General features: G+C 56.0%; 2 protein-coding genes across 2 annotated transcripts; one reads left to right on the forward strand and one right to left on the reverse strand.

Moving 5' to 3' along the window:
• Positions 1-4,595: 4,595 nt before the first annotated feature.
• LOC109735076 (subtilisin-like protease 4) lies at positions 4,596-7,473 on the forward strand. The gene has a single exon (XM_020294276.4). It carries the CDS (start codon positions 4,991-4,993, stop codon positions 7,256-7,258), a length of 2,268 nt encoding a protein of 755 aa, XP_020149865.1. The 5' UTR covers positions 4,596-4,990; the 3' UTR covers positions 7,259-7,473.
• Positions 7,474-10,468: 2,995 nt separating this feature from the next.
• LOC141022037 (uncharacterized) lies at positions 10,469-11,266 on the reverse strand. Its single transcript, XM_073497916.1, has 2 exons — positions 10,666-11,266; positions 10,469-10,527 (listed from the first exon to the last, which is right to left on the reverse strand). Exons 1-2 carry the CDS (start codon positions 11,264-11,266, stop codon positions 10,469-10,471), a joined length of 660 nt encoding a protein of 219 aa, XP_073354017.1.
• Positions 11,267-13,315: the final 2,049 nt, after the last annotated feature.

The raw sequence follows: 13,315 nt of genomic DNA on the forward strand, positions 1-13,315 counted from the left end.
AAAGAAAATCTTGGAAAAAGTAGCACGGGATTTATTCAACCTGACATGGAGGCAAAAACTTTGCCTCATCTCGTTGGAAAGAAGGGAAGTAACAAGGTCTCGAGAGGGACATTGCTCCTCACACAAATGAAAAAAACAAATGCTTATTCTCGCGGCATTATAGAACCAAATGCTTTGCCCGTGTGATAACCCAGTTTTCACCTCGGCCTTAATAGCCTTGCCCAACACATTAGGCAACCTACCCACATGTTGGAATACTCTCGCATTTTTCTCTTTCGAGACTCCCAATAGACTAGCATGATAAGTGATAACATCCCCTTCTTCCTATGACCATGCTCGAGGACCACCATGGCCCACCACTCCTTGACCGAGGGGATCCTGGTCCAGGTCACAACATCCAATTTCGGGGCATCCACCCAAGCTCGGATCGCGCCCGAAATAAATGCGGGCGAAGAACCTACACATGAAGAGAAGATGCGCCGCGGTCTTCGGCTCCCGCTTGCAAAGTTGTCAATAGTTGCAGTTTGGCCAACTTGTCCTTCACAGTTGGTCAGCGGATCCGAATTCTATCCTTGATAACGAGCCAGGCAAAGAACTTGCACTTGGGCGGAGCCCAATTCCTTGACACCACCTTGGTCATGTTGGAAACGATAGAACGCTCGAATTGAGCCGTGTAGGCCGAGGCCGATGAATAAATTCCATCGACAGTGAGGTTCCACGTGATATCATCGGCAAGATCGTCCTGGAGGTGAACCGCGACGAGCCTCTTCCAAAGGCCGCAGAATTGCTCAATGTGCTCCATCGAGAGGCCTCCAAACATGTTGATCCAACGAATCCAATGGTTTGTGACGTCAAGAAAAAAATATATTTAGGAATTTCTACGGTCGGTTGCTGATCAAGTGTTGGAAAACAAAAAAAAACCTGGAATATGATGCTTTTCTATTTCTTCCTTTTTTTCGGCGGATAATCAGGGAGCTTTACTCCATGAAAATATATGCCCATTAATCAGGGAGCTTTATTCCATGAAAATAGAATTACAATCATTCCCATGGACGCCTACGAAGAAAATGGTACCGATCGGTTTGGGTAGGTACGTGCTCCGGTTTAACGGGCAGACAACATGCAGATCCATCATGCTCATGCACATTTGAGGTAGCAGTGGTTCGTAGCAGATGAAAGGTAGTCCATGATTGGTTGGCCGTTGACGTTAGATTTGGATTGCCAGCGTAGATTAGAAAAGTTTGCCATGCCCATGCATGGCTGGAGCACCGAAGAAACCCTGCCTTTGTGCCCAAAAATAAAACGTCGTGAGCAGTTATTCGCCCAAAGCTAGAACCCACTTGGGTTCTCTCGACCCGTGCTGTTTCGGTCCTGCCGCGGCGAGGACGTCTGGAACTCTGTTCCTCCACGTAGACATGTTGGAGCGAGCATTGTTCCACGAGACACGGGCCCACCGTCGATAGTTCGCAACAGTACGGCTGCTAGAATCGAACAAGGCAAAGTGGGACTCGACGTTCAATAAATATATTCTCACATCTTCGATTAGCACCCATGATGTGAGCACCCAATTTTTCTAAGCCCCTTCTCGTGCAAAAGCGACAAGCAGAGAGAGAGAGAGAGAATTAAATCAAACGCACATGCATCTTCGGACTACCTTGGTATCTCACTCAACTCTAGCACCAGCTCTGATGCCTGCTCACGACTAAATTTTCCTAAGCCAAGAAACAATTTTTTGGGTGGCTTTAATCTACTCTAATTGATCCCTCAAATGACCTAACTGTCAATACCATTTTTGTGACAAAAATAGTCATTGTATTCACCGTTGATATCATCAAGCCCACTTCCATGTCCACCATTAGACCTCCGCTGTTGTAGTTCTCCGATTAGGATCCCCCCTCCCCTCTATTCAAGGAATTTCTACACCCGGTTGCTCATCAAGTATTGGAAAACCTGGAATCTGAAGCTCCCTATTTCTTTTTCTTCATACGAATAATCAGGTTGTTGTATTTCATGGAAATGGGATTACAATCTACTAAGGGCGTGTTTGGTACTCATCCGTGGCCGCAAAATCCTGAACTCCACAACCAGCTTCCGATCGCCACTTTTTCACGAGAGAGCCGAGATCTAGGGATATGTTCGGCTACACGGCTTCTCGCTCGCACAAGGAGCGAACCTGAAGCCCAACATATTGCCCTTCCGTGGCCCATTCGGATAGGCATTGTAGGAGGCTAATAGTCCAAACAGTGTGAGATTGATGGACAACCCATAGGCCCGGTTGGCTGTAGCTGTTTTAGCAAAAAAAATAGCAGGTGCGGGGTGTGGAGGAGAAAGAACGAGCGAAGCGGTACGAGAGGGGCTCACTTCGCGGTGGCAGGGACCGGTAATATACTCTCTACTCGCGCTTCCCGGTTTTGGAGGAGCTAGGATTTCTCAACTCCACAACTCCTCAGATATCACACTGTGTTTTTAGCTAGCTTCCCACACCCATAACAAGGAATTGAACCGTCCGGCTGCACTCCACACCTGAAGTTGCAGATTTGAGAAGCGGGAGGGTTCCCGCACACGCCCTAACACAAGAGCATGTACGAAAGGGGGTTGGCCTTCCTCATATCCCCCTCCCCCTTTCCTTTAAATAGATTTAGTTCCATCCTCAGTCGCCCCGAGACAAAGATGGTGAGAAGCATTGCGACCACCGTGTCGTGTCCGCCCAACTTCCATGGTGGTGTCCGCGGCGCCGATGGCTGAGGCAATCGCTCGGAGTAAGGAGGCGGGCCATCCGCGCATTTCGTGTGTGGTGTGTCCCATTAGTCCCATATATACACACGCGCACGAAGAAAATGGCAGCGATCCGTTTGGGTAGGCACAAGCCCCGGTTTTTAATCGGCAGACAAGATGGAGATCCATGATGCACATTTGAGTGAGGTGGTAGTGGTTCGTAGCAGATGAAAGGTTTCCATGATTGGGCGGCGTTGTTAGATTTCGTTTGCCATGCATGGCCGGAGCGCCGAAAAAAGAAAAAGGAAAATCCGCCGTGAACGCGCTGCCTTGCGCCCAAAAATGAACCAACCGCTTGACATCGTGAGCAGCTTCTGCTTCGGTTGACCCACATACATACATATATGCATCTCGTGACCACTTCAGTTCTTCGCCCGAAGATAGAATCCCACTTGAGCTCTCTCGACCCGTGCCGTTTCGGTCCTGCCGCGTAGACAAGTTGGAGCGGGCATTGTTCCACGAGACAGGGGCCCCACCGTCTGTAATTCGCAACAGTACAGCTGCTAGAATCGAACAAGGCAAAGCGGGACTCGACGTCCAATAAATATATTCTCACTCCTTCGCTTAGAGCACGTACAGAGCACCCAATTTTTCTATGCTCCCATCTCGTGCAAAAGCGACAAGCAGAGAGAGAGAGAGAGAGAGATGAGTCTCGTCGAGGCCGAGACCGATTCCGTCCCGTTCAGACGACATCTGTCGTTCCGAGGCGGCCCACCGCGGAGTCGAGTCAAAGAATGATTGACCCGGCACTAGCACCACTCTAAAATACTACTCCATCAGGGCCCGCACGCCGGATATCATTAGCCGGAAACTGTCCCCGACGGCCGGGGCCCGCGCCGCACCGATCGCCATCCATCGGTCGGGGAGGCCACCGATCGAGTCGAGTCGGGTCGACGAGAGGCCCCTCACGACCGCACGCGCCGGGAGGGAATGGAATGGAGGGTAATACGACGCGAACCGCTACCGTCCGGCCCGGCGTCCAGCTGTGGGCACGATCGATCGACCGATGTGGCGATGCTTAGCGCTAAAGACTAAAGAGCATGCCACGTGTGCTGCTGATGATGCCACGAAACGAGATGGTATGTGTGCAGTGCTTGGCCTCCGGCGTCCAGCTAACGGCAAGATCGACGTGGTGATGCTCAGAGTATGCATGCCACGAGTGCTGATGCTAGTAAGAAACAAGATATGTTTTGAAATGTTTGGCTTTTCGCTTGGCAATCCGGAGTCCAGCCAAGCAACCGCGCCGAACGCCCGGCCAGCCATCGACCCATACACCTGCACTCCGGTTCGAATGACATTTTTCCTTTTGAGCTGGAAACACAGCGTTCGGTTAACCAAATGGAGTAAACATTTTGTCGCCAGCTAAACCAACCCGTCCACGCCCCAGCCAAACGCTGTGATAACTACAAACAGCAAGCAACCTCGTGTCGCAAATTCTTGGGCAAGAAGCCACGCGAAAAGCACTAGGGAAGTTTGTGTGCAGCTAGAGAAATTTATCCTCCTCTTTATTCGAATAACATTGGATGTAGGCCTGTGGGCTCAGTGACGCTTTTACTGTTCCGAGTTTGAGTCCCGCAAGATACTATCTAGCGCCTAGTGCCTACGGTGGCAGGAGTAAATACCATGAACGCATCCGTCGATCGCACGTCAGTGGGTTCCGTAGCGTGCACCAAGTTTGGGCAACAAAGTTACTCCTCCTACGCTCCGGCTCCGCTCCCCTGCCCCGGTGCCTTAACTGCCGCAGTTACGTGAAGTGTCGCCTCAGAAACGCACAATGAATGAACCCCAAGCGTGGGCGCGCGTGGCCAAACTCTCATGCCACGCACGCCGGAGCGTCAGCGCGGCGCGGCGCACGCGAGCGCGGACGGCGTGACGCGAGTGAAGAAGCCCGGCCGCGGGGATTCAAAATCAACGGCGGCGGAAATTCAAAACCAGCCCGAGCCTCCCTCCGCCTCCTGGTGCCCTCCAGCTCACCGCCAGCGTCCGCCCGCCCGTCCGGTGCCGCCCATCACTCACTCACCCTCTGCCAAGTGCCACCCCTACATAAACCCCGGCAACCCCCTGCTCTCGCCACGACACGGCCACGGCCACTCCACTTCACTCTCCCACCTTCTCCATCCCCCAGCTGCCGCCCACCCAAATCAAAATCGGCTCCACCTCCACAGCACCCAGGCACGCCGTCCGTCCGTCCACCCATCCGGCTCGCGTGCGTGCCATGAGGACCCTCGTGCTCGTGCCCGTCCTCCTCCTCCTGCTGGGCGCGTGCCATGGGCAGCAGCCGGAGCAGCGGAAGAACTACGTGGTGCACCTCGAGCCGAGGGACGACGAGGGGAGCGCGGCTGTCCCGGTGGAGGACTGGCACCGCTCCTTCCTGCCGGAGGCCGCGCCGACCTCTGCCGGCGACGGCGGGGCGGACGCCGGGCCCAGGATCATCTACTCCTACAGCCACGTGCTCACCGGGTTCGCGGCGCGGCTCAGCGACGCCGAGGCCGAGGCGCTGCGGGGCAGGGCGGGCTGCATCAGGCTCTACCCCGAGGTGTTCCTGCCGCTCGCCACCACCCACTCGCCGGGCTTCCTGGGCCTGCAGACCGGCAAGGACGGCTTCTGGAGCCGCTCTGGGTTCGGCCGCGGCGTGGTGATTGGGCTCGTCGACACCGGCATCCTGCCCAGCCACCCCTCCTTTGGGGACGCCGGGATGCCGCCGCCGCCCAAGAAGTGGAAGGGCGCGTGCGAGTTCAAGGCGATTGCCGGCGCGGGGGGCTGCAACAACAAGGTCATCGGCGCGCGCGCGTTCGGCAGCGCGGCGGTGAACGACACGGCCCCGCCCGTCGACGACGCCGGCCACGGCACGCACACGGCCAGCACGGCGGCCGGCAATTTCGTGGAGAACGCTGACGTCCGCGGCAATGCGCACGGCACGGCGTCCGGGATGGCGCCGCACGCGCACCTGGCCATTTACAAGGTGTGCTCGCGCAGCCGGTGCTCCATCATGGACGTCATCGCCGGGCTCGACGCCGCCGTCAAGGACGGGGTGGACGTCATCTCCATGTCCATCGACGTCTCCGACGGCGCGCAGTTCAACTACGACCTCGTCGCCGTCGCCACGTACAAGGCCATCGAGCGTGGCATCTTCGTCAGTGCCGCCGCCGGCAATGCGGGGCCGGCCGCCGGGAGCGTCTCCAACTGCGCGCCGTGGATACTCACGGTCGCGGCCGGCACCACGGACCGGGCGATACGCACCACGGTGAAGCTCGGCAACGGCCAGGAGTTCGACGGCGAGTCCCTGTTCCAGCCCCACAACAACTCCGCCGGGCGCCCGCTCCCGCTCGTGTTCCCCGGCGCCAGCGGCGACCCGGACGCCCGCGGCTGCAGCTCCCTCCCCGACTCCGTGAGCGGCAAGGTGGTGCTCTGCGAGAGCCGCGGCTTCAAGGAGCACGTCGAGCAGGGGCAGACCGTGAAGGCGTACAGCGGCGCCGGCATGATCCTCATGAACAAGCCGGAGGAGGGGTACACCACCTTCGCCAACGCGCACGTGCTGCCGGCGTCGCACGTCAGCAACACCGCCGGCTCGAAGATCACCGCCTACTTCAAGTCCACTCCCAACCCCACGGCGAGCATCACGTTCAAGGGCACGGTGCTGGGCATCTCCCCCGCCCCGACGGTGGCCTTCTTCTCCTCCCGCGGGCCGAGCAAGGCCAGCCCGGGCATCCTGAAGCCGGACATCAGCGGGCCGGGGATGAACATCCTCGCGGCGTGGGCGCCGAGCGAGATGCACCCGGAGTTCGTCGACGACGTGAGCCTGGCCTTCTTCATGGAGTCCGGCACGTCCATGTCCACCCCGCACCTGAGCGGCATCGCCGCCGTCATCAAGAGCCTGCACCCGAGCTGGTCCCCGGCGGCCATCAAGTCGGCGCTCATGACCTCCTCGGACCCCGCGGACAAGGCCGGCGTGCCGGTCAAGGACGAGCAGTACCGGCGGGCGAGCTTCTTCACCATGGGCGCCGGGTACGTGAACCCGTCGCGCGCCGTGGACCCGGGCCTGGTCTACGACCTCTCGCCCAACGACTACATCCCGTACCTGTGCGGGCTGGGCTACGGCGACGACGGCGTGAAGGAGATCGTGCACCGCCGCGTGGACTGCGCCAAGCTGAAGCCCATCACGGAGGCGGAGCTCAACTACCCGTCGCTGGTGGTGAAGCTGCTGTCGCAGCCGATCACCGTCCGCCGCACCGTGAAGAACGTGGGCAAGGCGAACTCCGTGTACACGGCCGTGGTGGACATGCCCAAGGAGGTGTCGGTCACGGTGCGCCCGCCCATGCTGCGGTTCTCCAAGGTGGACGAGAGGCAGAGCTTCACGGTGACGGTGCGGTGGGCCGGGAAGCAGCCGGCCGTCGCCGGCGCCGAGGGGAACCTCAAGTGGGTCTCCCCGGAGCACGTGGTGCGGAGCCCCATCGTGGTGCCGCCGGCCAAGGTGGTCGTCTAAATCGGTAGGGAGGGGTTGGGCTCTCGGCGTTGCTCGTAGGCGTGCGTGACAGAGGGTAAGAACATTGCGTTGTATAGGGTGGCGCGGTCGATTAATTAGGCGCGTGCGTACTTCGTCGAGCGCCGCCATTGCCACGGCGCGGCAAGCTCGGCTGCGACGTTGGCGATGGCGGTGGGTGTATAGTGCAAATAATGGAATTTTATTAACCCGTGAAATGTAGCTCGCAGCAATATTTGATGACTGTTCCATTGCACACTGGCAAGAGACCGATCGAAAGCAGAGCATTTCACTCCAATTCTTTCTTCAGATAGAAAAGACAGAGCGTTTCTCTGCTTTCTTCTTCAGACAAAAACAGAGCATAGTGCATCTCCCACAGCACTATAGAAGGCCAGTGGCATCATCTGACTGTTCCACTGCACTTGCACATCGGCAGGAGCACATTTCATTTCTTTCTTTGGATCTTAAAAAAAACAATTTCTTTCTTCAGGAATATGAACAGGGTGCTCGTTTTTTCTTGAGACAAAAAGCAGAGCATCCGGCTGCCCGTAGCGGTTAGGCAACCGTTCGGACGGGTGGAATTGAAGACCACAAGACAACCTTCAAAGATGGGAGGGTACAGTACATGCATTACTGTGATTATTAATCCACGCGCTTCGGGATGAGATGACACACTCTAGGTTTGGCCTTTATTTATTTTTATTAAAGAAATGGAGTCGGCGGAGCTCGATAAAAGGCTCGAATCTAGCCCAACTTTGAATTAGTAAAGCCGTCAGCCGGTCAGGATTATAAAGACACCACAATACGAAGAAAATGAAAACAGAGCGAACAAAGATACAAGGTGCTAAGAGAAACGACTCAAAGGGAACAACAAACACCGTTGCCATCGACCAGACGACCACCGTTACGCCCAAACCAGCAAACCTAACTAAGGCCGTTGGAGGAGGGCAAGAGCTCGCGCAGTCACCGCAACGCCGACGACCGACACTTTCGTAGGTGTCGCGCCGATGAGTACCTCTGGTGGTGACGGAGGTAGAGGAGAGGCAGGGAGGGAGTGTGGCGGCAGCGGTAGGCTTAGCCCTCGAGTCGCCTCAGAGGAGGCGGCGTGAGGGTGGTGGGAGGGATGGTTGTTTCCGTCTCACTTATCTTAGAGCATCTCTAACAGACCCTTTAAAAGTGGTCGAAACCTTATAAATTTTGCGTTTTCAGGTTTTGATAAAAAAAAGTGTCCAGAACAGAAACCATAAAAGTGGTTCAACCTGTAAATTTTTTAAAGGGCACCGAAAATTCACACCCGAGACCCTTATGTTTGAAGGTTGGAAGGCCGAACCGATGGTGCCCCGTATACCGGTCAAACCTCGTCGGAGCAAACGCGCCGCCATGGAATTTGCCGGAATCCGCCCGAAACTCGCTGGAATTCGTCACCACACCTGGAAAGGCCGCTTGACGCAGGAATCGACCGTCGCCGGTTCGAATTGGTCGAGCTCGACCTCGCCGTGGCCTCAGCCTGGCCGCTGGAATCCTCCTGGCGCGGCCGGCAAAGGGGCAGGGCTCAGCCGGCGCGACCGACAACGGAGCAGGGCGCAGCCGGCGGGCGACGGGGCGCGGCAGGCGGGCGACGGGGCGCGGCAGGCGGTCGACTGGGCTAGGCGCGCCCGGGTGGGTGAAGTGGCGGCGCCGGCTAGGCTGGAGAAAGGAGCTCTTATCCCAGTTTGTTTTTACAGTATATATTCGGGCGTAGCTAAAATGAACCCTTAAAATGCCTTTTTTTCAACCTTTATTCCAGTTTTACAGTTTATAGTTTAATATAAGGGGTGCTCTTAGATTCTTGCGGGACAATGTCAGAACCGGCTTTAGCCTTTAATTAACGTGGCAATTGCGCCTACTACAGTACTCGTTACAGTGTTTGAGACCACCAGTGCTCCATGAACGAGCCGGCCGTGTGCCATTGCTATCCAGTTTATGAAATGCCACAGCAGACAGTAGTACTACTCGCTGACTCAGACGAGGAGTGTAAATAAATGAGTGGATTGATGACAGCCAGAGCCAGAGTCAGAGCCATTTACTGAAGCCGCGTTCGACTTTTGCACTGCACACGGGTAGTTACTGTTGGTTTAAAGTCCATTTCCTCCCCAGCTGGAGTACTACGTAGCGGTACACCTACAGGCTACAGTCCTAGTACGACTCCCCCTCGTTCGCTTCAGGACGGCAAACATTGGATTTCCAGCCTGTGAGGTGCCGAGCACGGTACACGCGCAAGTTGGGCTGAGCCTGACAGACCGACTGTGGCACTGCTCACTGTTCATGCCCCGCACCGTCGTACGTGCGCCCATATAGTATATGGATGCGTCCACCGATCACTCACCCAGCCCATGCACATAGATTTACAGCGTGTTCGTAGCATCAGGCCAACTCCACCGCGCGACCCCAAGCGGACGTTCGTTTTGTCGGGTTTCTATCCGTTTGGGTAGGGCAATGGGGTCGTGTCCGGGCGTGTCCTGTGATGCGGTGGCCGTGCGCCCAGCGCGCGGCCGCATCCCTTTGCCCCATCCTGTTCGTCAGGGCAAAAAATGCCCATATTTTCATCAAAACTAATTTTACAACCGAAATATTTGTCTGAAAATTAAAATAGTTTTACAACCCAATTGAAATTGTCTTTAATAAAATAGTTTTACAACCGAATCGAAATTGTCTTGACTGCACATAAAATGGACCAATACATCTATTGGTTGCCAATGTGATCCCACACGTGCTCAACCAAGTCATTTTGAAGATTCAAATGAGCGTGCCAATCACGCATCTCACAGTGGAATTGGACAAACTGTTCAAATATGGCCGGGTCTTGGTGCAGGGCTCAATATTTTCACCTTGATAATCAAATCCTTGGTCGAAGATACTCTCATCACGCTCGTCCTCGACGATCATGTTGTGCATGATCACACAAGCAGTCATCACCTCCCAAAGCTTCCTTTCATCCCATGACAGTGCAGGGTTTCGAACGATACCCCACCAGGATTGAAGCACATCAAAAGCACGTTCCACATCCTTTCTAACACTCTATTGCATTTGGGCAAATCTCTTTCTCTTCTCACCTTGGGGTTTCGAGATTATCTTCACAAAAGTTGACCACTGAGGATATATACCATCTGCTAGATAGTATCCCTTGCTGTACTGGTGGCCGTTGATCTCAAAGTTCACAGGTGGGGAGTGGCTTTATGCAAGCCTCGCGAAGACTGGAGAACGCTGCAGCACGTTGATATCATTGTGAGAACCTGCCATGCCAAAGAAAGAATGCCATATCCAAAGATCCTGCGATGCCACTGCTTCTAATATGACAGTGCACCCGTTGACATGCCCCTTGTACTGGCCCTGCCAAGCAAATGGACAGTTCTTCCACTCCTAGTGCATACAATCTATGCTGCCAAGCATGCCTGAAAAGGCTCTAGCTGCGTTGGTCGCCAACAATCTCTGTGTATCACCGGCAGTTGGCTGCCTCAAGTACTCTGGGCCAAACACCTCGATCACAGCCTGGCAAAACTTGTACATTGACATCAGACATGTTGTCTCACTCATACGCACATACTCATCCACCAGATCGCCTGGAATTCCATATGCAAGCATGCGGATGGCCGTGGTGCATTTCTGGTAAGAGGAGAATCCAAGCTTGCCAAGGGCACCCGTCTTGCACTCGAAGTATGGGTCATGAGCAACCACTCCCTCTCGGATACGATTGAACACATGCCTTGCCATTCGAAATAGGCGACGGAATTTATCCGGCTTGAAGAGCGGGGTGTTGACAAAGTAATCGGCATAGAGCAGCGCGTGTCCTCTCTCCCTGTTGCGGTTCACGTTGGGAGCACGGCCAGGGACTGACCCCCTGCACCGAGGAAGCTGCCGTTGAATGTGGTCGTGAACGACCAGTGCAGCCACCACAAGATCTTCATCATCCGACGACGAATCGTCCGATGAACAAAGGAAGTGATGGAAGAAAAACTCGTCTCCACTGTCCATACCTTCGTGGGCAAAATGTTGAACACCTTGCAGTCGTGGTGGCGAAGAGGCCGCGATGATCACCTCGACGCAGCAGGGGTGGTTGCCGGCCGGCTACTGGCCGCTCTGGAGCTCTCGTCGGAAGCTGCCAAGGCCGCCGTGGTACGTCGCCGGCGGTCGTGGCCCCTCTGCGACCGGCAAAGACGACGACGGCCAAACCTCCGATCGACGGCCAAAACTACGGCCAAAGCGCGGGCGTGGTGGCGGCCATGTCGAGACGTGGTTTGATAGGGACGGCCGGGGGCTGCGCTGTGAGGAGGCGGCCGGAGAATAGCGGCGGCGCCGGCGGCGGGGCGGGGCGGAAGAGAGAGGGTGGAAGCGTTGGGAGCGAAGGGACTGCTAGTGTCCCCGACAGGCGGGCCAGGGGGGGGACAAGGGCGTGCGTCCAGGCCGTCCGCGCGCGTCCGTTTCACCCCAAACCGAGCGCAAGTTTGGGTCGGGGATGGATCGAAAACGGATGGAATCCGGACATTTGCCCGTTTGAGGCCGTGTGCTGGGTCGCGCTATTCGTCCGTTTTACCTTAAACGGACGCGCGGACAGGATAGCTGGCTGCTGGTTACTACCTGCTCCACTGTTGCTCACATTCAGATTCAGTGCAGTGCTGCTCCTTTTTGAATTGGCACGCTGCTTTCTCACTTCTTCACCGGCAGTGTGGCACTTACTAGTATGTAGCATGGAGTCTGGTAGCAGCACATTAAGTGCAGCGTAACGAAACCTTGGTGTGTTAACCTAGATTGGGCCGGCACAGTAGTAATCACTGTCTTTTTATTAGTCCTACTTATTATTAGCCTCCAAGTTAGGCCTGCTCGAGCGCTCAACACCTGCACTGGCCACTGATTTGATCGAGCCGCTGGTGATTTGTTCGGACTCCAAAGGCGGCAGGGCTGCGACGACACGCTGTCCCGTAACTTTACGTGGCTGTCGTCTAAAGAGAAGCTCCTTTTGATGCACTAGAATTTCTGTCGCCGTTATCCTTGGATTATCCCATCAGATCGACCCTTGATTAGCTAACAAAATCTAGCGTGGACATCACCGCCTCGTGCATGCTTCTAGAAACACCACCAAACACTGTCCATGCCAACAAAGATGCTAGTACCTACACTTGACACTTTGCTTTTCTGCCCCGCTCTCCTCTGGCACGCACGATGATCCGATCCATGATGGGATAAAAGAGGCCGATAAAAGTGCAGTGGACCTGTGGAAAAGGGGTTGCATTTTTCAGGGAAAAGTTACACCCCCCGTTGTTCTGTTGCTGACAGCACTTATGTTGAGTAAAATGGGCCCGGCACTGCGTTGCGTTGTTGCTGGTGTTTGCTGGCGTGACCAGCAGTTTTTATGCCCAGACACCTGGTCCGCAAGCGTGCGCGCCGTGCCGGCCACCTTCCTTCCCTGGATGCATAGAGAGAGCCACGGTAGAACGGACGAACGGACGAACGTCAGGAACACCGGCGCGCACCCGTTGTCGTCGAGACATGAACATCAGGAGAGATCTCGGGCGGCGGCCGGCCGGGAGGCAGCGGAGATCGGCGGGGATCGAGCGAGCACGGCGCCGTTGGCGTGCGGGTGTAGAGAAGAGAGGCAGAGTACACGGGCGGGCACGCGCTGTTGGTGCTGGTGCAGCTGCTGTGCATGTACTTACCACGCACGCACGCAAGCATGCTCCGGGTGTGAGCTGGGAAGGCCGAGAGCTGGCGCCTGGCGGTAGGAGCTTGTTGCCTCGTGGGCCATGGCTTTGCGCCAGATGGATGGGCCAAGCAAGCAAGCCAGGCGATGCAGGCAGCAAGGGGGGCACAGCTGTGGGCCGTACCGGGGCGGATAAGCCCCTGCCTGCGTGCCTGACTGCAGAAAAGAAAGCAGGCGCCATGGCGTCAGGAAGGTTGACAAATCAAATCAGCCGCACGCGCGCGCGCTCTGGTGCGCCCGGACATCCTGATGCAAGCGCCAGCGCATGTCCTAGCGTCATGGACCCGACCTACCGTGCTGCTCACAGTCCGTCGAGGATGGTTGAT

Source organism: Aegilops tauschii, chromosome 4 (assembly GCF_002575655.3).
Source record: "Aegilops tauschii subsp. strangulata cultivar AL8/78 chromosome 4, Aet v6.0, whole genome shotgun sequence".
In the NCBI taxonomy this organism is placed as follows: domain Eukaryota; kingdom Viridiplantae; phylum Streptophyta; class Magnoliopsida; order Poales; family Poaceae; genus Aegilops; species Aegilops tauschii.

Coding starts and splice junctions, on each gene's coding strand:
- LOC109735076 (XM_020294276.4), top strand. CDS start 4,991: ATGAGGACCCTCGTGCTCGTGCCCGTCCTCCTCCTCCTGCTGGGCGCG.
- LOC141022037 (XM_073497916.1), bottom strand. CDS start 11,266: ATGGACAGTGGAGACGAGTTTTTCTTCCATCACTTCCTTTGTTCATCG. Junction 10,528..10,665: donor CATGCTTGGCAGCATAGATT/GTATGCACTAGG, acceptor TTGGCATGGCAG/GTTCTCACAATGATATCAAC.